Below are 25,082 nucleotides of genomic sequence, written 5' to 3'. Positions count from 1 at the left end.
GCCTGTGCTCCGCAACGGGAGAGGCCACAGCGGTGAGAGGCCCGCATACCACAAAAAAAAAAAGAAAACAAAAAAAACCAAAGTCCGCACTCTTGAGCTGGTCGCCCATCAACCACAGGGCTGCGTGTTACAAACACTAACCTGAGTGGTCGTCTTCTTCCCCACCTCAGACCCACTGAATCAACGTGTAGTTTTAGGTGTTCTGTAGACAAAGTGACACACAGTCAGTCCCATATGTTGTTCCGTATGCTCTGCCTGAGGAGTGACGCTGGGGTGTCCCTGGAAGGAGGTGTTGCCACCTCCGGACTGGCAAGCAGGATGGGAAGGACCCCTGACCCAGGGACCCGTGACACCAGGGACCCCACGCTGAGGCCACGCTGAGGCTGAGCCGGTGGTGGGCCATTCTGGGACGAGGCACTCTCTCCTTGAAATATCCTTCCAGTCTGCAAAGCCATCCCCGTCTAAAAATATCCCTAATGTGCAGTCGGCTGCCCACTTCATCCTGTTTATTCATACCGAAGTAACAGCTGAAACTTTCAATAAATATTGTGAGCCCTGTCAGCAAGGATGTGATAAAAGAATTTCCTCCAGAGTACAGACATTCTTCTGTTCAAAAGAACGTTGTACTGACTGAAGGGGCCAAAATAATCATGAAAAAATATGCTTGCTTTCACCCTCTATTTTCAGTTCTCATGTAATGGAATGATTATCCTTTTTTTTGGCCAGGACTTTCTATTCTGGGCCCCTAAGTGAACTTTGCTTGGAATGTTCCTGAACACTGCGGGGGGAGTAGTTTTCAGTATATCTGGGTCCCAAGGCAAGGCTTCTGGTACCACGCTTCATGGTTGTTTTACTTGTTCGAGAAGAAGGTGCCCACTGATTCCCACGGGGGAGTCGTCTGCTCTGGGGACACCAACTAGCCCTGTCTGGCCCTGACGTGGAGTATGTGACTCTGGGCCCTGGTGCCCCACAGAACTGGGTTCAAATCCAGCTCCACCTCTTATGCTGAGTGAGCCCAAGGGCCGCATCTCACCCATCCAAACGTTGGTCTCTTTCTATTCAGTGGGTACCTGTCAGGTACCCACCCGACAGGGTTACTGGGTAGATCAAGTTCAACAAGGTCCAGGGCCTGATGTATAACAGGTGCCCGGTAAGTGGACAGCTTCCTGACAACTGGTGTGTGGCCCCTTAAGGGTCCATTTCTTATTCCATAAACTCGAGTAAACGTTGACCAGGCAATGTGTGTCCAAGCCCTCAGAATATCTGAGGAGGAACCACTATTTTGGTTCACTTTCTCTGGACCAGTATTTGCTTCCATCAACCCAGGACAATCACAACCTGGTGGCTTTCAGCAGGTTTAAATACCTGCTGGGAGGAGGGGAGGTGGCACCCTTGGCACCCTGGCAGCCGGGGCAGGTGAAGGTGAACAGGGCCCATTTGAAGCCGGCCTGGGGAAGCCTGACTAATAAGCAGCTGAAAAAAATGTCTAACCTCACTTTTAAGGAAAAAAGAAGCAAACATCCAAATAGAATCCATTTCCAAATGGAGAATACTCAGGACTTCCCTGGTGGTCCACTGGGTAAGACTCTGCACGCCCAATGCAGGGGGCCCAGGTTCCATCCCTGGTCCGGGAAATAGACCCCTCATGCATGCCACAACTAGGAGTGCGCATGTCGCAACTAAGACCTGGCATAGCCAAAATAAATATTAAAATAATAGTAATAATAAAAGAACAAGGTAATTAAAAAAATGAGACGACTCAGTGCTGGTGAAGGTATAGTGAAACGAGGCAGGTGCTTGCATCATTGCTAGTAGAAGAGAAACTGGTAAAATTTTTCCGAAAAGCAGTTTGGCAATTACGTACCGAGAACTTCAACATCACAGACAGCATTTGAGCCAGTAACTCAATTCCTGGGAATTACCCTAAGTTAATAACATGAAATGTAGACAAAAATAATGTAAGAAAATGAACATTACAGATTTATAATTATGAAAAAGAGCAAACTATAGGACAGTGATGAAAAAATTGCTTATAAGAGCCTCAGCTATGGAGCTATTAAAATGATACTTAGGAGGAGGAAAATATTTATGTTACAGTGTTGAACAAAAGAAAAAGCCGTTGAGACCAAATTATACAAACAATGTGGTTTCAGCATAAAGCGGTCCACGTAGGAGGGGAAGACCTCAGAATGTTAGGAGGAGTTGTCACCACTAGAGGGTAGGACGTGAAGGACTTTGATTCTCCTATCTCCGCTTTCGGGGGCATTTTCCAAGTTTTCCGCAGTGAGCATACATTATTTTTATAATTACATCTTTAGACAGCTCACTGAGGAAAAGGCCTGCAGAAAACTGGACATTGAGGTCCCTGAATCTGCAGCCGTGGGGCGCACATTTCCTCATTTCTGGGGCAGCGGGGGGCCTTCGGCGCAGGGGACTCGCGTGCTGCTCTGTAACTCCCAAGCAGCTGGGAGGACTGGGTGGGAGACGGGCTGAGCGGGGCTTGCTGGGGCCCGCAGCCCCGGCTGCCGGGGGTGGGTTGCACCTTGCTGGAGGCGTGGCTCCTCCACGTCCGGCGCCGCCCAGGGCTCAGAGGGCTGCGGTGGCCCCTGCCGGCCTCCCCGGCCCGGGGAGCCCCGTCCTGCGGACCCCGGCCCGGGGGGCCGGCAGCCGGCGCGCGGCTCCTTCCCTCCACCCACCTACCTCTGCTCGAGCTGCGTGGGGTAAACCCCGTCCCAGGCGGGCGGCGCCCCACCACGGGGACAGCCCCTCTCCCACCCTCTGCTTCCAGCACACGGGGTTCTCCCCCGGCCACCGCAGTGGAAGGAGCTCTGGGACGCCCCGCTCCTAGGGGGCACCTGGCTGGCAGCCCTGCCCCGGGCGGCAGTGCTGGGGGCTGGGCCCCTCCAAGCGACATCTTGCGGCAGTTCGGTGGCTCAGCCGCCAGCGGGCCCTCGCACACCTTCGAGGCGGCAGAACTCCGGATGTCCGCTCACTCCCCGAATGTCCCCGGGGCCTGGGCGGGCCGGCGGCTTCCCTCCATCACTCGCCTCCCCCCGGGTCTGGGTCGCCTCCGGGGTGGAACGGACCTCCCTGCGGTCCCCGCACGGATGCTGCGGGGATTAGACGCCCGGTCCCCAGGGGCGTCCGGACCTGGGGGCAGGGAGGGCCCTGAGGGTAAGTGGGGGGGCGCAGGGGTGGGCTCCGAGGGCAGGACCCCCTTTCGCACCCACCCCGCCGGCTCCCCGCCCCAGGCGCCCGAGGACACTCGGCTCCCAGGAGCGGCCCCCGGCCTCCCTGCAGGAAGGGCGAGGCTACCCGAAGGCGTCCCCTTCCCGGGGACCTCCGCTCCCTGGTCCCTCCTCCCCTGATCCCTTTCCTAGGGACCCTCCCTCCTCCGCCTCACCTCGCCCCTCGCCGTCAGCACCCCGCCCCCTCCATCCCCCGGGCTCTCGAGCCTTCTCCCTCATCAGCAGCCCGGCGCATCTGCCCCCGCCCTTCCCGCCAGGTGAGGGGCGTTGGCGCTCTGCAGCCCTCGCTCCTTCCCTCCTCCGCCGGCGCCCAGAGACTGCAACATCCGACACCCGTGACATCCCCACCCCCATCTGAAGCCTTGGTCCAGTGCACAACGGGCGTTCACACCTGACTCTCGGGATGCCCCCCACCCCAGCCCCATCTCTCATGCCTGGGAAGCCTTGCCCCCTCTGAGTTGCCATGGATCCCCCCATTTCCGGGTCCCCTCCCCTCCTCCAGCCCTGTCACTGTGACCAGGAGTAGGCAGAGTGACTAGCCTTGGTGGGTTATCACAACTACATTTCTAATACCAGCTTCCACTTCTCTGCACTGAGCATGGGCCGGGGCCTGGGCATCTCTGCACCCCTTCTCCTCCCCCAACCCAGCTTAGTCAGGGCAGCCATCAACCCCCTCCCCTGCTTTCCTCCTCTCTGAAGCCCTGGACTCCATCCACCACTGGCTCTTGGGGCCACAGCCCTGGCCTCTGCCTTCCGCCTCCCCCAGCCCACTGTCCACACAGACTCACCCTTGCTTCAGGCCTTCAATGCTCCCTGCTGCACCTGTGCTGGATTCAAAAGCCCTCATGTGGCCCCCACCTCTCCACTCTCAACTGTACCCTCTCCCTCTCACTGGCCACCCTGGCAGATACTTCTGCCTCAGGACCTTTGCACAAGCTGCACTTTCTACTTGTAAGGCTCTTAACCCCATCTTTAAAGGTCGACATCTGTGTATCCCTCAAATGTCACCTCCTCAAACAGGTGTTTTTTTATGCTTCAACCTCATTTGGATCCCCGGCAAAGTGGGGTTTTCCATCATAGTTGTGTCTTACTTTGTACCTGTACTTTAACTCTTGATTATTCACTCACTGTTGGTCTCAACAACTTGACTGCAAACACCACGAGGGCAGGGAGAGTGTAGGAAAAAAGCCTCACTCACCCTGTTCACAGCACTCATCTCAAAGGCAAGAGAAACAAAGGCAGAAGGGAGAGAATGAGACAGATGTGCCTGGAGATGTGAGTAGGACAGCAGGAGTGGTGGTCCTAGCAAACACAGCACATTCCAGCGCAAAAGACAGTAAACGGGAAGAGGGGGCGTTTCACACTGAGAAGAGTGTTATCAGAGTGTTATCGTAGCTCCAAAGGACACAGACAGCCTACAGCTGTGAGTAATCGCGACGGACTCAACAAAATCTTCAGGTTAGATGAATAGAAACTAGTATAAAAATGAAAAATAAAGTTAATAAGCCTGACTCAGTGACTATATGATGAAGTTTCTATCCTACAGAGAATCAACAGTCTTTTCAAAAGTCCCTGGATCCTATTTAGGCTCAAAGAAAAACTTGACAAATTCTCAAAGTGGGGATTTTAAGTCAGTATTCCTTGACTATAATATTAGAAACTAGAAATTAGTGAGAAAAGGATAAATTTTTAAAAAAATGGGATCCCTAGAAATGGAAGATCACTCATATAATTTTAGGGTCAAACAAAGATTTAAAAATTCAATGATAGGCTGTTAAGAAAAAATAATGGCAATACTGCACGTGAAAATCAGTGAAATATAGGCAAAAGTGAATTCTGAGAAAAATCTGCAGCTGCAAATTATCTTACTACTAACCAAAAATAAATGAAAATAAATGAAGAATCCAAATCAAGACATTTAAAAAAAGAACCACAAAATAAATCTCTCCAAAGGGCAAATAATTTAAATGCATTAATAATTATTAAAACTAATATTTATTGATATTTTAAAAAACATAAAAATGAAAAAGTAAATTCAACAGTTGATTCTTTAGAAAAATAGCTACAATGAAATAGTCACATTTCTGGATAGTCTAATCCAGAAAAAAACCAGAGAAAACACCACTGTACAAAACCTCAGATAAAAGATTAGAAAAAGTAGGAGATTAAGATGCAAAACATGTATGTTAAAAATTGGAAAACCCTTGATGAATTGGGATGCTTTTGGGGGAAACAATAAATTATCAAATCTTGATTTAAAACGTAGAAAATCTGAGAAGAAAAAACAGAAAAAGTTGTTAAAGAATTACTTTCACAAGAGGTGCTAGGCCCAGGTAGTTCTTTCAAATTCTTTTTTTTTTTTTTTTTTTTTTTTTAAGATCACACCTAGGGGCAGGACAGGAATAAAGACCCAGATGTAGAGAATGGACTTGAGGACACAGGGAGGGGGAAGGGAAAGCTGGGACGAAGTGAGAGAGTGGCATGGACGTATATACACTACCAAGTGTAAAACAGATAGCTAGTGGGAAGCAGCCGCATAGCACAGGGAGATCAGCTCGGTGCTTTGTGACCACCTAGAGGGGTGGGATAGGGAGGGTGGGAGGGAGGGAGACGCAAGAGGGAGGAGATATGGGGACATATGTATATGTAGAGCTGATTCACGTTGTTATAAAGCAGAAACTAACACACCATTGTAAAGCAATTATACTCCAATAAAGATGTTAAACAAATTATTAAGATCACAGAAATGGATGTCAAGCTTCCCAGTTCTTTAAAAAAGTTAACAAAACGCTGATCCCAAGCCTCTTAAGACGGCCTGTCCATGTGCCTCAGAACAGTCACGAACAAGCAACAGATGTTCACTTTCACTTATAAATAGACATAGAAGTCCTATTTAAACTGCTAGCAATTCCAAGCTAGCCACATATACAATAGAATAAAGTAGGTTTATTTCAGGAATGCTTTAATGCTATTACGATAAAATCACACTTCGATTTGTCAAAGGAAAATAACATATAATCATTTCAAAACACGTTGAGAAGGCATTTGATAAAACTGAACATTCGTTTCTGATTTAAAAAAACCCCAACCCTGTAAAGCACAAAGAAGTTCTTCTTAATGTGATAAAAAAATTCTCAAGCCAATAGCAAACACCACATTTGCTACTGAGGCATTTTCATCACAGTCAGGAATCCATTTATTTAATTTTTAGGTGGCCAGGTCTGTCTTCTCCCTTGTGGTTTCCACCTTTGCTGTCAGGGCTCCCAGCCAAGGCTTCATAAATAGTCACCGCAGAGCCCTTCCAAAGCGGGGAGGGGCTGCCCGCGCAGCGGGCTACTTCCTCTGGTGACAGAAAGCCACAGAGGGGCCTGGCTTATGTCAGGCTCGGAGCGAGCCTGCCCCTGCCCCTCAACTCTGCAAAGGGCCTCTGACCACAGACCGGAGGGCCAAGTGGCCTTCAGGGTGGGTGACCAAAGCCCACGTGGGGTACTTTTGCCACAACCCACGGTGGGCACGCGGGAGCTGCCCGGAGGCAGTGCAGGACAGGGCATCTTTTGTTTTCCTTGACGCTGCAGGGGGCATATAAGGAAGTCCTGTTAATGGTTTGATTCAAAACATTTCACTCCCAACCCTGGTGTCGTCTGGGAACGCGTGCTGGGCCGGCAGGACCCAAGCCAGCGGTGCACCTGGAACTCACCCGCGCCTCCGGGACTTGCGGTGGGGGTGTGTACAATGAAGCCCTTCCTAAACCAGGCAGATCAGAGAGGTCCCATCAAGCTGGGAAAGTCCAACGTGACCAAGTGACGGGAGTCGTCATGCATTTCTGCCGGCCCAGGGCTGACCTACAGGACACCTCGGCAGGACAGCGTGCAAACTCACATTTGCAGACGAATGTCTCCAAGGTTCTGACTATGTTGTAGAACAGGGACTCCTGGCACCTGGGTCGCCCCGTTTTCCCTGGGAGCACTGGGAATTGCCAGCTCCACCCCCGTCCAGGAACGACAGCATTGATGAGCCCACGCTAGGAGGTGTCCACTAAGACCCTCGGATCAGTAAATGAACAAAACGACGCTACGGGCTTCATACAAAGCCTGCTGAAGAGCGGAGGTAAAGCCCATCTCCCATCTTCGTGACCAGCTCCCTGGCTAAGCTGTACCACCCCGACTGCGGGCACTTGCTGAGCGAGGTGCACGGACGCCATCCTCGCGGAAAGTGAACGATACGAATAAAGCAGAGGAAAAAGAACCTTGGAGGGGGGTTTCCAAGGCAAGAAGAGGAAGACAGATGGAAATGGGCTGGTGTTTTCTCCGCTGGGGAGGAGACAACAGTCCCTCCGGAAACACTGCCAGCCCATCTGGAGGTACCATCAGCTGAACAATGGTGGAAGCAAGGTGGTCGGGGAAGACGGTGGGACCCCACCGTTGGACAAGCTCCCTTTGGCCCCATCCTCGCCATGTCCCCTCCCACCCCGGGCCTTTGGCTTCACCTCTTCTGTCTTTCGCTCTTTCAGTCTCTCTTCTCCTGGCCTGGAGCCAGCCTGGCTGTCCCACCCCTGAGACGTGCCACCAAGGAAAATGTGTCAGTGGAGTTTGGGAGATGCTGCACAGAGGGGTTCCCCCTCACACAGTACAGACAGGCCCCGAGGGGCTCCGGGAACCCCGGGCTCCCAAAGGCACTTCACCCCAGTCCTCGCTTCCCCTAGAACCAATTCCTTCTCCACCTGCCCCCCCAGGACCACCCCCCGCAACCCTGCAGACACGGAGGAGTCCGAGCCCGTCTCCTCTCACACGGTCTTGTTTCTGGCTGCTTCTCAGGGCCCGCTTAGGAATGACCTGCTCCCTGACCCTCAGGCCTTCCGGAGGGGTGTGGTTCTCCCAGCCCTGCTTCTATAGCAGGGAGGCGGGAGAGTCCTCTCGGCCGCTGCCCCAGTCCTCCCCCACCCCGCTGCGGACATCCCCTTTCTCCAACCTCCAACCCAGGACTTTGGGGATACACCTCCTGAACGCCGCCTCTGCACCCCGCGGCTCCCCTCCCCGTATCTCACCCATGCTTGTGCTGCAGCGGCCCATTTGCTGTCCGTCCTCCCCAGACTGTGGCCTCAGGGGCCCCGGGACAGGCGCACCGTAAGGCTCAGTGCACGACGGTCAACGGATGATGTGTCTGCAACTCCAGGAGCCGCTCGGAGCCCTTGTTCCCCGAGCCTGGGCTGGGAGGGAGGGGGTGCTGGGAGTCGCCGTCCCTTCCAGCCTGGGCTGCCTTGGGGCCCCAATGTGGGCAGAGGAGCCCTGGGGGCATCTGGGGTTCCTGCCTGGATATGGGGTCTGCCGTGGGGAGTCCAAGGCCCCCAGTACACACACCTCTCAGAAGCACAGGCTGCAGCCCCTACATTCAGAGCTGTCAGTGTTGCCATGGCAGCCACACAACCCGCCCTCTGCCCTCAGACGCCTAGGCTGGAGGTGCATTTTGGGGAAGGAGCGGGGAATGCCCAGAGCAGATTCTTCAGCTCGGCATCCAGACCGGTAGGTCAGGGCCACCTGGAAGCAGTGAGGGCAGTCACCTGGGGGCTGGGCTGTGGGAGGGGCCATGTGGGGCCCTGTGTGGAGTGGGAAGGGTGCCCCCTCCTCCGGGCAGGGCGCGTGGCTTGGGCAGAGGGGCACAAGCTGGATTTCAGCGTCTGCCTTGGCTAGCTGCCCTGTGAAGCTGCTGTGTGTCCTTGGGCAGGAGACTCAGGGTCTCTGAGCTGTGGTATCTCCATCTGGGCAGACAGCCCAGGGCTGAGATGGAGGCCAGGGAACCAGTGCATGTGGGAGTGGTCCGCACTCCCCGACCCCCGTAGGGAGAAGCGCCCAACCAAGGCAACTGCTATCAACTGAGGACGCCAGGGTTCTCCTGTGTTTCTGGAAGATTCCAACAGAGTTTGGTGGATAACCCAGAGCTCTGCCACCGCACGGGGCAGCTCGTGACCCAGCCCTGGTGTCCCGAGCTTGGCCCAGCTCAGGCCACGGCACCTGCTCTCTCTCCAGGGTCTTCAGACAGAGCACCAGCTCCTTGCTGGCCCCCAGGCTTCCTCAGCCGGGCCCAGCCTGCGAGACGCACCCACGGGGGAGGAGCAGGAAGGCCTAGAGGGGGCGAAGGGGCTGCCGGGCACAGGGCTGGGACATCAGGTTCTAGGGACCCAAGGCTGCAGAGACCGAGCGAGGCAGGTACCCGGACAGGGCGGGTGGAGCCCACCCTCCCGCATCTCCAGACGCCCTGCTGTAGTTGTGGGGCTGGTCGGACATCCACAAGGGGTTCTGGGCTCCTGCTGGGAGCACGTGCACACTGGGCCCCGGGACAGGCCAGGCCCAGTTCTCACCCCCCGGGCGATGGACACCCCGTCAATAAGAGGGAGCTGTGGGCATGCAGAACGGGGGCCCGCTCAGGCTGGGGTACGCGGCCCACATACCCCCCGCAGCCGGCTGTGACCCCTGATGGCAACAGGCCGCACCCCCGTGGAAGGCCTGGCCCTCTGCTGGCCAGAGGACAGGACTCACTACGGCTATTTACGTGGAGACTCCTCACAACTGCTCCCCCGCTTACAGGCCGGGGAGCTGGGGAGGGGCCCGAGCGACGGGCCCCAGGTGGCAGCGAGGTGGTGGCCCAGGGGCCTGCCTCGGCTCTGCATGGCTCCTCCACGTGGGCCGCTGTCCCCTGCTCCCGCTGGAGCCCCTCCGGGGGAGGGGGCGTCCTGGGCCCCTTGGCCTCCTCCACTGCGCCTGCTCTGCGGGTCCCGCTCCGGGCAGGAAGGAATCTGGGCGCCTCTGCTCAGGCCGGCAGGAAGCGAGAGGCCTCTAAATCCATCCCTGGCTCCGCATGCAGCTCGCTCGGGCACCAGGCACGGCCTGGGAGCTGCCAAGCCAGGCTCTCCACGGGTGGCGGGGCACGATGCCTCCTCGGAGAACAGGCCGCCGCGGGAACCAGGCTCCAGGCTCGTGGAGACGAAGCCAGAGTTTTGAAATTCAGTGGGTGTCCTCCGAGGCCTGGCAGGTGGGGCGAGACTGAGCCCGCAGTGATCCTGCCCTGGGCTCTGAGAACGCTGGGGGCTATGCCCACTGTGGGCCCGGCCACACGTGACCCCCTCTGACCCGCTGCAACCCTGGGATCTCCTGGGACCCCTGGGCGGACACCCGGGTCTAGCAAGGTGAAGTCACTGGCCGGCCGCACCCGGGCCTGCCAGGGCCTCACGGCTCCCGCCCTCACCAGGACAGGGGTGAACACACGTGTCCGGGTGCCAGCATTAGGCAGGACAGCCAGGCGCTATATTTGGATACTAACACCCCGGGGACGTTATCCTTGCGAAGCAACGCTGGCGGCTGGAGGGTGGGGCTTTCTCCTCCAGTCCCCCCTCGGCCCTGCCACCAGGGCTGTGCGGAGCAGTAGGGGTACACGTGTTTAACCGAATAGCTAACTAAAACATAGAAAATAAACATCACCAGAGCAAACACAAATGAAACATGAAGAGAAGATACTTAGAACAAAATGACAGAGAGCTAATCTCTACCATAGTCAAGAGTTTATAAAAGCAAATTAGAAATACCCCCAATGACTCAAGTATAAGTAGCAAAGATTAAGGTCAGATAATCCGCGTTTGAGAAAAGCAAATTGCAAACAACTGAGGGAGAACAGCTCAATCCTCCTAAGAGCCAAAGATGGGCAAATTGAAACCAAAAAGCAAGTCTCATTTAAACCTGCAAAAACAGTCTCTACAAACTCAATACTCAGGAACCTATATGGAAATACATATTTTCCCATTCGTTGCTGGTAATGTAAATTAGTGAAATTCTTTAAAAGGGCGACTGGGCCAAACCTATCAAGAACCACAGAATGTTCGTGGCATGTGTTGTAGCAAGCCCACGTGCGAGAATTCTTAAAGAAATTAGTCAAAAAGGAAGTAAGGCTCCGCGTACAAAAGTTCTTACAGCAGCATCATTTATAATATCCAAACGCTGGAAATGGCTCAGCACAAGTAGGATTGGAAATATCAGGACATGTTAATTTGGCCTTCCTGCCATTGACCTAGGCTGCCTCCCCTGCCCCGGCAGTGAGGGTCGACTCACCTTCCCTGCTACCCCAAAGGAGCGTGTTTTTAACAAAGTGCGGTCTCCACTTCTAAGACAGGGGGCGGAAGAAGGGTGCTCTCAGACCTCAGGCCTGTCCCGAGCGAGCGTGTCCTGCAGGGCGCCCTGCGCATCCGCGTCCAGGGCTTAAGTCCTGTACGGCGCTCGGGGAGAAAGGTGACCTCCAAAGATGCGTGGGGCGTGGGCGGCTGTGCCGTGCCTCGGCTCCCGGACCCCACCCCCCAGAGGACGCTCGGGAGAGGACCACCACCTGCATGACTGGTGAGTGGACGGGTCCGGGGAGACCCTGGCACCGGGCTTGGGGTGGGGGCTCTGGGGGGCCGGGTGAACGCTGGGGTAAGGACAGCATTACGAGGGGACATCTGCTAGGATCCCCCCAGCCAGCCTCCCCTGTCCACCAGAGCACACCCCTCCGCATCTCCCATCACGAGCCCGCCCTGCCCCCTGCCGTGCGTGCGCAGCTCCCGGACAGAGAAGGCCCATCTGCCTGGACGGTTCTGGGTTTCCCGGGCTGTGGGGGAGGGGGTGCGGCAGTGTGTCCCGTGGGAGGCGGGGATGCAGGTGCAGAGCGGGGAGGCCCCGTCACCGGATGAGTTCTGTCTGCCTGTCCTTCCGCTCAGGCCGGGATCTGCTGAGTGTCATCTGCTTCTGACCTTATATGTTCTGACGCTGGCCTGATCTGATACCCAAACTGTGGAGATTGTGAAACAGGGCGGTTAATGGCTTGATGGAAAAAGACGTCACGGCAGGCCGGGTGCCAGGGCCCAGCGGTCGGTTAGCCCCGCATCTGGGGACGTGCGTTCGTCCTCTCCCAGGGGAGCCGTGGAGAACAAGGGAAGCTGAGGTCGACGCGGCGGCCCCGGGCGTGGACGGTGACGGCCAGGGCCCTCCTCCCCAGCTTCGGGCTCCTCGGCTGTGGGCCTGCAAGCGCAGCGTCTGGGAGCTTCCTGAGACCCTCCTGCCCCTCCCCCTCCCCTCCAGGAGCCCGGCTCGGGGTGCTCGAAGCCCCAGACGGCGCCTGCCTGCCTTCTCCAGCATGCCTCGCCCCTGACATCGGTCCCATCGCCCCAGCCCTGGATCTGTCCCCCAGGCCAGCTGTGGCTGAGCTCCCCGGCCGGGGCGGAGGGGCCTGGCAGGCCTCCTGAGAGCCCCTGGCCCGCCAGCAACAGACAGGCCCGTGTTGGCGCTGCAGGGTCTCGGGGCGCACGGCGCACTCCTCCCCCGTGAGCTGGCATTCCCGAAGGCTCTGTCACGATGCCATCTGGGTGCGGGCTTCAGGAAGCCGCCTTGGAGAGCGTGGGACAAAGGGCGCCCCTTTCTTCTGCCCGCCCAGCAAACCTGAGCACGTGCTGCCTCCTTGTCACAGCTGGGGCCTGACGCACCGGCGTGGCTGCGGGGAGCCCGGGGTTTCCTGCCCCACGGCCCACAGGCGGCAGCAAGTAGCGGCGTCTCCCGCCCGCCCACTTCCACACGCCCGAGGAGCCAGCGGAGGTGAAATGAAGCAGCAAAGAGTCAGGGAAGAGCTGGGGAGGCCCCGTCCTCAGCCGCCTGCATGCCCTCGGTCCCCCTTCTGGAAATCCACGTCTCCATCTCTTCCCCGAGGGCAGGAGCCCCAGCTGAGGCCAGGCCAGGGGACGGGACCGAGGCCTGAGCAGAGCCGGCTTGGCTTCTCAGGGCGAGCTGGGGGGTGTTCCTGGCACGGTCCCTCCCCGCAGGCCCCCAGAGGTCCAAGATCGGCCGCCAGCTGTCCGCACTCCTGGGCCTGAGGGGGCGGCTGTGCTGTGGGACAGCTGGAGGGTCCCCCGCATGCAGGGGGGCAGAGGGTGTGGGAGGGGCGTCTGTGCCAGGTGGTCCCGACGAGCATGTGGCCCGAGCACGGGCGAGTATCGGGGCAGATCCTTGACAGACAACCCACGAGGGCCCCGGGCCCAGCTCCGAAAGCGCCCGGCTGGGAGGGGCACGCAGGTGGGCCAGCCTCCAGGCCACGCGTCCTGCAGGGCTCCGGCGAGAGGTTTGCCCAGCACCCTGGGCGTGGGCCCCCTGAGCCCCGGGCGGGATGGGCCAAGCACAGCAGGAACCCCAGGGGGGTGACGGCCGCCGCCCCAGCGAGCCCTCCGTGGTTAAGGAAGATGCCTGCTCTCAGCTCCCGTTGGGATCAAACCCAAAGCAGCCGTTCCAATGCTGCTGCGGAGCTGGGAAGCATTTCCTGACTTGACTCTTTTCACGGGACGCACAAAGAAGGCCCTTTGTTCCAGCAGCAGGCCGGGGATCACGGCAGGCCCAGGAAAGACCCCGCGGTGGGTCGGCGCACCAGGCCTGAACCAACAGGCACCTGGAGCTGGCGGGCTGGGCTTGCAGCCCACGGCCGCGGGAGCAGCTCCGCAAGCCCTCTGCACCCTGCTTCTGGGTCCTTCACTTAACTCCCTGGGCCACTCCCGACCGCTCGCGGGCCAGAGACGCAGCCTCATAGCGGGGCTGCGGCTCGGGCCAGGCGGGGGGGCTCTCACGGCCCAGCATGGGGCCAGCGTGGCGGGGAGGGGTTCCCGGGAGCAGGCCACGGCGACCCGGGTCCCTTGGACCCCGAAGCTGCTGTGCGCCGAGGCGGACACGGGCGGGGTCTACAAACCTGGAGGCTTTGGGGCAGAGAGACTGGGCTGAAGGTGAAGTCGGGTTCTCTGATGACCAGGCTCGGAAGGCGGTGCCCCGTGCCCCTTGGCCACCTCTGACCACCTTTGCTAACCTTTCCCGGCCCAGGTGACACCTTAGAGCCTGAAGCTGTGCAGGAAGTGGGGGAGCAGGGCTGCCCCCTGGTCTCCTAAATCCACCCGGCATTTCTTGTCTGGGGGAGAAAATCGATATGCAGTCACTTTAAAACCAGCCCTTTCCTGGTGGAGCTCTGCACGTTCCGGATTCCCCTCCCTCCCCAAACAACACCAACAGGAAGTTCTCTGTAAATGAGAGTCTAGGATGACACATTTCCCCACGTCCTCTTCAGCTTCCCCGATTAGATTACGTGCCCAGCTAATACGTTAAATCATGTTAAATTTCCATTAGCGAACCAGGGCTGCACTTTAACGAGCTGACCTCTGGGACATGGTGGACTTGGCCTGGCGCACAGTGGGGAGCCTGCCCTGCTGGGCTCACTGGCCCTGCAGGGACCCAGAGTGGGGATGGGTCAGACACCTGCGGAATCTGCGGCCCCCCAAAGCATCCTCAAACACGGAAGGACTCAGGAGTAACCCCCGAGCCGTGCTCACCACGGAGGAGCCAGGGGTCCCGGTCCAGGGCTGCTGGAGAGAGGTGCCTGCATTGGCTCAAACACAGAACCTCGCCGCGCAGCTATGGTCCCAGGGTGAGCTCTAACTGTTACAAACCTTGAAACGCAAAAACGAAGCAGGCCCACATGCCAGGGCAGGTCACTCAAGAATGTCCACCGTCCTCTTGTTAGAACAAGTCATCGGCCCTTTGCTTTCCCTCGAGAAATTCCCATCCGTGCGCAGCCATGCACAGCACCGCTGAGAGCCGGCCAGCAGGGGCAGAGGCCCCAAGCACCCACGGTGGACTTTATGCCCAGGCGTCTGGAGCGTGCGTCCTGTGGAAGGCTGTCTGGCTCGCGTTGGTCTGTGTCACTTAGTGCGAAGGTGATCTCCTCTGACTCGCAGCTGTTTTGAACTGGAGTCTTTTCTGATTTGGGGAGAGCCCAGAAGTTTCCCTCTGCCAGATCAGAGCCGCCTGGACCTCAGGCGGCGCTGGCCCCAGGCGCGCTTGCTTTAGGGGCTTCCCACCCTCGGCTGCAGCCTGGCCCTGAACCCCAGACCCCAACAACTGCCCAGCGCTGCTTGCTGGGCTGTGGCCTTTGCCTCGCCCACAGGCCTCGGCTGCACTGGGCGTGGACAGGGGTCCTTCCCAACTCCGTGCCCTTTGCCAGACGCCCACCTGGCTTGTAGCCCTCCGGCCCCAGGAGAGCTCCCTGCGCCAGCCGGCTGTGCGGCTCTCTGCCTGCTGGTCCCCACCTCGGGTCCCTGCTCTCCCGCTGGACACTGCGCTCTGGCCATGGTGATGGCCCTCCTGCTCACACCCTCACTACGCCTAGCCTTCTCTCTGGGCCCCTCTTCTTTTCTCCTTCCGCCCAATCCTTTGGACAAGTTTGTCCACCCCCAAGACCCCCCACACCTCCACCGTTCCAGGAGACCCTGGAGAGTCTGCCCTTGGCTCGAGCACCAGGCTTGGTGTTGAAACCGAGCAGGACCCTGTGGGGCTCCTGGGCACGGAAGCCTTTCTGTGTCCCCCGTTTCTTGTTTGTAGGGAATGGACTCCAGCCCCGATGACCTTCCCCGAGTTCCAGAGGGCAGATTGGAACAGTTGCTAATCAGGGAAGGGAGGGGACGTAGAGACAAGGGAGGAGCAGGCAGGAAACAATAGTGCAGCCTTGGGGCAGGGTCCTGGTTCCGCCTCAGGGGACACACATAGTATCCTTGAGCTCCTTACAGAACTAAAACCCAACAAATGGAAGATGTTGGCATTCTTCATTCCAGAGAAGACCAACTGAGGCCAGGTTAAAGGAACCAGAGAAGCTCATCAAGAGATTACCGGGAGACCAGATTGAAGGCGCAGGCCCTGCGCACACCCTAATCTTACCAGCAACCCCACCCTTGAACTATTGCTATAAAACTCCTCACCAAATCCTCCCGGGTTGGGACACACAGTTTTTGAGGGCAGGAGCCTGCCGTGTCCCCCTCTGCCTGGCACAGCAATAAAGCTATTCTTTTCTACTTCACCCAAAACTCTGTCTCCGAGATTCTATTTGGCACCTGTGCACAGAGGCCAAGCTTTCGGCATCATTATCCAATGCAAATGAACTTCACCAGGCCCACTGGATGTTGGCGGGGGCAGAGATGGCCACTGAAGGCCAGCATCCACCTCCCGGGGAGCCACACTTATAGAAAGAGCATCCCCACGCTCTCCCCTGAGATTCAGGAAGCGGCCACCTCGTGCCCTTGGGGAGTGTCAAGAGCTGGCACTTTGACTCAAGGAGACCTTCCTTACTAGCTGTGACCCTGGGCAGGTACAGTGGGAATTACCACAGTTCTGCCTCTTCCCGAGTCGCAGCCTACTTCAACGAGACAGTGAATGTTCAGGGCTTAGCACGACGCCCAGCTCAAAGTAAGTGCTCAGTAAGCGTGAGCTATAATAATAAACTCTTTTCTTGGACTGAGGGAAGTGACACCTAAGTACGCATTCAGTAGGCAGGGAGCACCCACTGATGGTTCTGAAGGAGAAATTAATGCTGTAGATGCAACATTAACGAAATTAATGCTGTAGATGTAATACGGGGAAGGCTTGAAAAGGGACCATTTATAAAAGTATGAGCAAAATGCACAGGGAAACTTAGTAAAGGACGAAGTGGCCTCTCAAATCACTGGGGGCAAAGATGGGTTCACTAATAAACAGGACAACTGGGAAGCTCATCTGGAAGAAGACAAAAGTTGCTTCAGAGTTCACACCGCAAACCACAAGTAACTCCAGGTAGACCAGGGGTTTAGACGTTGCCACTGAAACCATACATGAGCTCGAGAAGAAAACATGGGTGGATTCCTCTTGAATCTCGGTATAGGGAAAGGCTTTCCAACTATGACTCAGATCCAGAGGTGATAAAAGATCAACTCGCAAGTGACTACTTTAAAAAGATATTATGCGGCACCAAAAATGCTGAAAACAAGTCGAACGACAGCTAACAAACTAGGAGAAAATAGCTAACATGTATCACACACGAAGGGCTACTCTCTGTTCTGACTTATAAAGAACTCTTTAAAAAGGACCAGAAACGGTCTTGATAGAAAATGGGAAAAGACATGAACAAACAACTCACAAAAAAGATTTGAGGGAGGCCGTTAAACGTAGGAAAGATGTTCAGATTCGCTTGTAACTGGAGACTGCAAATTAACACTCCACTCAGACACCAGTTCTCATTCATCCAACGGGGAACATTCAACGTATGGTGACAGTCTGCTGGCGAGGCTTGGGGAAACGGGTCCTCCACTGCTGGCGGGGTGCAAACCGGCGCACCCTCAGGAGAGCAATGGGCAGTACTTAAGGAAACCACGCGCGCTCTTACCGTTGGCCCTGAAGATACGGCTCCGACAATACGAAAACGCATCTGCACAAGGTCATTCGCTTCAGCACTATGTGAAATTGGAAACTACTGGGAAAACCCAAATGCCTCTTCACAGGAAAGCGATGGAAACACTATGCATGGTGGAGTATTATCCAGCTGTAAAAATGAATGGGAACATTCTCTGTGCACTGATAAGGACTGATTTCCAGGATATACTGCTCAGTGAAAAAAGAAAACCCCAAGTGCAAAAAGAATATCTCCAGTGTAGTATAAGAATATCTATAGTATAGTATAGTATGAGAATATCTATAGTATATTATCATACAGTATGGTATAAAGATATCTATAGTATAGTATAAGAATATCTATATTATGGTATAGTACAGCATAAGAGTATTGATAGCATAGTGTAGTATAAGAATATCTGTAGTAAAAGACTATCTATAGTACAGTACAGTATAGTATAAGACAATCTATGGAATAGTATAGTATAGGAATATCTGTAGTACAGTATAGTATATTAGGTTGGCCAAAAGGTTCTTTCAGTTTTTTTCCGTAAGACGGCTCTAGTAGCACTTAGTTGTCTTTAACCTCATTGGAAACAATTTTGTTAGATTGTATGTGACAGCTGTCATATCAGCGTGCATTTAAAAAAAGACGTCAAATTGGTGAATTTTTGTGTAGCCATTTTAATACTGAAGATGGAAGAAAAAAGCAACATTTTCGGAAAGAAAGGTAAAAATGCAACTGAAACGCACAAAAAGATTTGTGCAGTGTATGGAGAAGGTGCCGTGACTGATCGAACGTGTCAAAAGTGGTTTGCGAAGTTTCGTGCTGGAGGTTTCTCACCGGACAATGCTTCACGGTCGGGTAGACCAACTGAAGTTGATAGCGATCAAACTGAAACATTAACTGAGAACAATCAACGTTACACCACGCAGGAGAGAGCCAACATACTTGAAATATCCAAATCAAGCGTTGAAAATCATTTGCACCAGCTTGGTTATGTTCATCGCTTTGATGTTTGGGTTCCACATAAGTTAAGCGGAAAAAAAACCTTCTTGACTGTATTTCCGCATGTGATTCTCTGCTTAAATGTAACGAAAACGTTGTTTTTAAAACAAATTGTGATGGGCGATGAAAAGTGGATACTGTACAATAATGTGGAACGGAAGAGATCGTGGGGCAAGTGAAATGAACCACCGCCAACCTCACCAGAGGCCAGTCTTCATCCGAAGAAGGTGATGCTGTGTATATGGTGGGATTGGAAGGGAGCCCGCTATTATGAGCTCCTTCTGGAAAACCACACGATTAATTCCAACAAGTACTGCTCCCAATTAGACCAGCTGAAAGCAGCACTCGACGAAAAGCGTCCAGAATTAGTCAACAGAAAACGCATAATCTTCCATCAGGATAAGGCAAGATCTCATGTTTCTTTGATGACCAGGCAAACGCTGTTACAGCTTGGCTGGGAAGTTCTGATTCATCCACCGTATTCACCAGACATTGCACCTTCAGATTTCCATTTATTTCAGTCTTTACAAAATTCTCTCAATGGAAAACAATGTCAATTCCCTGGAAGACTGTAAAAGGCCCCTGGAACAGTTCTTTGCTCAAAAAGATAAAAAGTTTTGGGAAGATGGGATTGTGAAGTTGCCTGAAAAATGGCAGAAGGTAGTGGAACAAAAGGGTGAATACGTTGTTCAATAACGTTCTTGGTGAAAATGAAAAATGTGGCTTTTATTTTTACTTAAAAACCGAAGGCACTTTTTGGCCAACCCAATACTTCATGTAAGAAAGAAGAGGATATAAGAAACAAAATATGTCCACCTGCCCATTTGTACAAAGGAATACAAGAAGGAAGAACCGGAAGCTAATGAGACTGGTACCCACAGGGAGTGGGTGGGAATGGAGTGGAAAGGATGGAGAAATGCGGTGGGGGGAAATGACACTTCTCGGAAGCTACCTTTGAGGACAGCTCTGACTCAGAGCCCCAGTGTGATGGGCAGCTCTCTGCATCAACCTGCCCAGGCTTTAGTTCCCAGTTACTCAACCAAACACCCACCTAGGTGTTGCTGGGGCAGTTCTGGGATGTGGTTCACCTCTACAACTAGTTGGCTTTAAGTAGAGAGATCCTCCCTGATCATGTGGGTGGGCTTCAGCCTCCAGTTGAGAGGCCTTAAGAGCAAATTAAGAAATTCTGCCTCAAGGCTGCAGCCTTGGCTCCGCCCAAGAGTCTCCAGCCTCGGCCTGCTCTACAGATCTGAACTTGGCACACCCATGATCGTAAGCCAGTTCCTTGAAATAAATCTCGTTATATATAGCTTTTCCCTACACCAAGGTTAAAGGGGGGTTCTCCCATGTTATTTTTCTTCTTGCGCTTGGGTGGTCTCAGAAGTCACATCTAAATCCCTGGTAGGAATACATGTGTATGTTTATCTTGGCTCTGAGCATCTTTCTTTAATCAAAGGAACCGGGGCTCCTTGGGAAAATGGCTGATTCCAGGGCTGGGGCAGAAAATGCACAAAATGAGCTTGGAGAATCTCATGGTGCCAGAAAGTAAGGAACTGCCCCCAAAAGAATGCGGGGTGGGGGGGCGGGTGTCAAAAGAACAGAAAAGCCAATTTGAAGGTGCTGTAACTGCCAAAGCTGGGACAATTTAAGGACCCTTGTGATGGCGTTGGACCCACCCAGATAATCCATATACTCCCCCCATCTCAGGGTCACCTGGTTAGCAACCTTAGTTCCGTCTGCAATTCACCTCCCCTTCACCATGTAACGTCACATATTCCCAGGTTCCAGGATTAGGATGTGGTCATCTCTGGGGGCTGTTATTCTGCTGACCACAGACCCCGGGGCTGGCTGGCCCCAGCTGATTTGCTGAGATGCTCTTATGAGGACTTTTGCTTCCTCCTCCCACAATTATCTAGATTTTCTTTTTACATAAAGAAATTTCCTAACAACCTCACCTCCACCCCCGGCTTCTATTTTCAGCTGTATCACCACACGGCTCAGCTCAGATGACGGCAAACTCTGGGGCCCGGGTGATAATTACTCCTGTTTGCACTCTAAGCAGAGTCGGAAACCGTCTGCGGTGGCTTCGTTTCTAGAAACATGTCACCACTGCTTCGTTCAGAACGTCACTTGCCAATCGCGTTACCTCTTCTGCGAGGCCACCTGTTTGGAATCTGTCTACACAAATCGCTTGCACAGAGCTGGGGTTGCGGGGGCGGGGGCGGGGAACCTTGTTCCCCAGGGACCCTCGTGGTGTCTTCTCTGCATCATAATAATGTGCACTCTTTAATTTAAACACAAATCACTCAGTGGAGGCAGAAAGCCAATTAGCCTAAAGAACAGGCTCTGCTGATTTTTAACATCCTGCCCCCCCCACCTTTGATTTCTAACTCATGATTGACTTCTCAGCTCAGAAAAGGAGACCCTGAAGTCTGGGAAGAGGCAGCGGAGAAGGAGGAGGGTGAGGAGACCCCACCTGGCCCGGGTGCCGCTCAGCCTCTGCTCAGACCCTGGAGGGCCGTGCGGGTTCCATGTTAATTGCACGGGCAGGAAGCAAGCATCCCTGCGCCCAGCTCCCGTGTGTCCTGCGCTGTGTTGTAAACCGAGGTGCAGGTCTTTGTACGGAGGACATCGGAGCCCAGGCTGGAAACCCGCAGGCACTCTGCGGACCGACCCTGCTCGCCTGGCGGGGTCGGCCGCCCACCTGTGATCTCGGCATCTGGAGGGTATTTCTCTTGCCTTTACTCGCCCACCGGAGCCCTCAGATGCCCCCCGGCCCTGAACGCTGAAGCAGAAACACAACCTGGGATGGCGACTGCAGACACACCAAGTTCTGATCTTGCTCCAGAAGACGGAGGGGACCGGCCTGGGCGGGGAGAGATGCTGACCCCGCTGAGCGGCCGAGGGGCCAGGGATGAGCCCTGCGGGGCAGGAAGAAGGGCGTCTTGGCAGAAGGACCGCGTCAGGAAGGGGAAGGCGCTCAGCTCGAGCTGGGCCGCCCATGGTTCCAGGAAGCTCCGAGCCCCGAGCAGGCAGGCAAGACAGCCCTGGCCGGACCACGGGGATGGAGGGAAGCTGCGGGTACAGCCCTGCCCTCGGGGGCTCCTGTCACAGGGACTCGGCCTGGCCGCTAGGCCTTGCTCCTGGCTACCGGCCTCCCAGACCGGACAAGGTCCAAACGGAACCCTCCGCCGCCTGCCACGCTGGCGCCCGCCGCCCACCGTGACCCCAGGTCGCCGCGCTCGGGCCTCCTCCACGCCACCGTCCACGCTCACCTGGCAGGGGCGCCCTCCTTCACCCTCGCCCGGGGCCCGGCCCGAGGCGCATCCACACCCTGGACTTCGGTGAAGAACCGCAACCGTGGCCTTGAGGGAAACCCTCTCACCGGCCCCCGCCCCCCGCCACGCCCCACACGCCGGGGACGCGGACTCACCCGATGGTCTTGCCCCAGTCGCACCACAGCGGCCTCCCGACGGCCTCCATGTCCACCTGGAACTGGGCGAGGCAGAGCTCGTGGAGGAGGGTGCTGAAGGTGGCGTCCTGGCAGGCGGTGGCCATGAAGAGGTGGCTCACTGCAACGACAGCCCCCAGACGACTGTCACCCTCCGGCGTCGCCGGGCCCGCCTGCCCCCGCCGCGGGTCAGGGACTCTTCTGTCCACAGCCCACATCCATCGGGGCTCCCAGCCCAGGGCCCGCCGGGAAGCCCCGTCTGACTGAGGCCACCAGGATGCCCTGGGGTCCCCGTGATCCCTGGAGGGGGCGTCTAGGCTCCAACTGCATCATTTCGTCATCAGTTGTTTCGGGGCCCAGCAAAGGCCCTGCCTGCTAATAGCGGGTCTGATGACGATGTCTCCCTGGGCGACGGCGACAGAGTGGGGACCGCACTTCCTCTTGTCCGGGGCACAGGGTCTGACTCTCACATACTGTCTCGTGCTCACACCGCTCCCGACATGGTTCCCGAGGCCTGCACGTCACAGACATGGAAACTGCGGCCGCGAGAACAGCTTGCTGGGACCGGACCCTGGTTCATCACCCGCGAGGCCACCGGGCCTCTGCCCGTGAGGGAGGAGGAGGAATCAGCCCGCCCCCGGGAGGGCCAGCGGCACAGGGTCCTGGAGACCGCCGCCCGCCCCTCTTCCTCCGGCACGTGTGGGCTGGGCTGCAGCACCCAGCTCCGAGCTCACATCCTCTGTGTCTGGATGTTCACCAGTTAGAAACCACCAAGCAGACAAAGGGTCACGTGAAATGTTTCTACCCTCCCGCCTTGATGAAGGTACAGTCAGAAACTACAAATGGTCAAGCAGTGCCCTGCACAAAGCAAAATTCACTCATTTCCCCCAAGCCCAAGACTGGCTTCCATGGATGCCAGGCAGGTGAGGAAGCTTCTCCACTGGGTCCTCCCCCTGCCAGGCCTCCTCCCCCTCCCCTCTTCAGGCTGAACGTCCACTGTCCACCTTCTTGCCGCTCTTTGGGGTGGGGTCGGGGTCCTTGCATTCCCTGCTTGGGCTCTGCCTGCCGGCACCCACCCACCCCCCAGGCCATGCTGCGTCCCCTGCCTGCAGGCACCCACCCGCCCCGCCCCACCGGCAGGCCCTTCCAAATCCCTGGAGGGAGGGGCTGCGCTGGGAATTCTTGGACTTGGGGACATGGGTGGAGGGCAAGCTGCCTCTTGAGGCGCTCAGGCCTGGTAGGGGTGTGCGCTCAGGCGGGAGCCCCTGGCCCCTCGGACTCCTCCCCCTCTGCCTCTGTCTTCCCAGAGTAAAATGCAGACATGCTGGTACTCCAGTCCCTACAATATTCGGGCGCTGCTGTAAGCTCTTTACGACTACCCTGAGGTGGGGTCCCGTGGTGATCATCGACTTACAGATGGGAGCTGGGGATGCCGGGCTCAGAAGCAGGCCCAAGGGCCGAGCACTGGAAGCGGTGTAGACTAGACTGAACCAGCCTTGCCTCCTTCGGGGCCTGCACCCAGCCAACTCCCAGACCGCGAGGCTCGGGACCAGGCCGGAAGCAGGAAGTGGGGCAGAAGGCCTGACCTGTCCTCTGCTGCAGACCTCGCTCGGGGAGGGGGTAGGCGAGGAAGGTGGGGCGTGGCCAGAGAGGTGGTGCCGGCAGGGGGCTGGGAAGAGCCATTCTAGTGTGCGACCCTGGGGCTCAAGAGTTACTGCGTGGGGGGGCGAGGCGGGGGGACGGGTGGGTGGGTGGATGGCTGAGCGGCTGGGCAGGCGGACAGCAGGGTAGATGAAGGAGTTCACACACCACAGACGGGGCTCTGACGGCCCACGGTGGGCGGGACGGAGAGCCGAACGGGAAGCTGAAGGCCCGGCCGGGGCAGAGGGGAGGACGGGCTCTCAGAGGAAGCCTGCGGACTTGGGAGGGGAGCAGGTGGACAGCGGTGCTGGTTACAGGTAACGGCCGACGGGCGGCCTTAAACAGAAGTGAAGGGCAGGCTGCCCCTGGGGGCCGGGAGGGCAGGCCGGGCACAGGGGCCCCTCGCAGGCAGGAGCAGCATGCTCTGTCCCTGCCCCGCCGGGAGTCTGAGGCCAGGGAGCTGGCGGGGACCCCGGAGCCTCTGCAGGGCACGCACCTCCTGCCAGAGCCTGTGCCCCTGGAAGCCGGGCCAAAGCGCGCAAGAGCCGTCCCCTCCCCGCAGCCCGGTTCTCAGCACGGCGGGGACTGGTGGCCAGTGACAAGCACGCCGTGTCCCGGCAGGGTCGGACTTGGGGCTGGGGAGGGCTGTCGTCGGAGGGAGCCACGGCGAGGCCTCTCTGCTCTCCCGGGGGACGCGATGGCGGCGGCTCCACGCGCCTCTCCAGGATCCCCGTGACGACCCCCGACATGTGACGGGGTGGGAGGCTAACGAGCCCATTTACCTAATTTAAGTGACAGACTCCAGGCTGGACACGTCTCGGCAGGGGGGCCAAGCTAACAAAGTGACATTTCATAGCAGTAAAAGTACAACTCTGCGGTTAATTACAAATGAGACCCCAAAGGCAGGGAAGCCGCGGCGCGTGGAAGTGGCGGTGAGGCCAGCGGCAGGAGCCGCAAGCAGCTCGGGCTGCACCTGCCTGCGCACCGAGGGGCCTGCTCCTGCACCCGCCGCCTGGAGGGTCCCCCTGCCCCCAGGTCCGCACAGGCAGGCCGGTGCCGGGAAGCCGGCCAGATGGGGAGGACCCCCGGGGTTTTTAGCTCGAGAAGCTGGGAGTAATGGGGGGAACGGGGTTAGGTGAGGGGCTGGCAAGAGGGAAAGCCCTTCGGAGGAGCCCCCAGGAGAGGACGGGGGGCGGGCGGCGCAGGGCTGACCCGCCCTCGACACCCTGGGCAGGCGCGCCCGGCTGGGTGTGCAGGAGTGGGGCTCCCGGGGCGCTCAGGGGGCCGGGGAGGGAGACGCGGGAGCCTCTGAACGCCCCCGAGTTCACGCGCTTCCCAGCAGCCCGGGTGTGGCCCCCTCAGGGTCCCCGCGGCACGGCACGTGCACCCGAGGGCCAGCCGTGGGGAAGGGGCTGCTCCCCACCCCTGCCCTCTCAAGACTCCCCGAGAAAGCCCACCTGCGTGGACAGGAGGCGCCAGGGGTCGCAGGTAGCTCC

The 25,082-nt window shown here is 56.8% G+C and overlaps 1 protein-coding gene across 2 annotated transcripts in view; it reads right to left on the bottom strand.

The window, feature by feature from the left end:
- RAMP1 (receptor activity modifying protein 1) overlaps positions 1-25,082 on the bottom strand; it is a 44,840-nt gene that overhangs the window by 5,968 nt on the left and 13,790 nt on the right. Inside the window, exons 2-4 of one of the 2 annotated variants that reach the window (XM_028482986.2) lie at positions 21,928-22,066; positions 21,298-21,415; positions 17,496-17,636 (exon numbers count right to left, since the gene is read on the bottom strand). In XM_028482986.2, coding sequence (XP_028338787.1) covers positions 17,565-17,636; positions 21,298-21,415; positions 21,928-22,066 — 329 coding nt within the window. In that variant the 3' untranslated portion in view covers positions 17,496-17,564. Of the gene's footprint in view, positions 1-17,495; positions 17,637-21,297; positions 21,416-21,927; positions 22,067-25,082 lie in introns of those variants that run through there. The other variant, XM_028482985.2, reaches the window with a different exon arrangement.

The sequence above is a fragment of the Physeter macrocephalus genome, chromosome 2 (assembly GCF_002837175.3).
Source record: "Physeter macrocephalus isolate SW-GA chromosome 2, ASM283717v5, whole genome shotgun sequence".
Lineage (NCBI taxonomy): Eukaryota > Metazoa > Chordata > Mammalia > Artiodactyla > Physeteridae > Physeter > Physeter macrocephalus.
The sequence above is the reverse complement of the archived record's forward strand: the minus strand, read 5'-3'. Positions and strand labels throughout refer to the sequence as shown.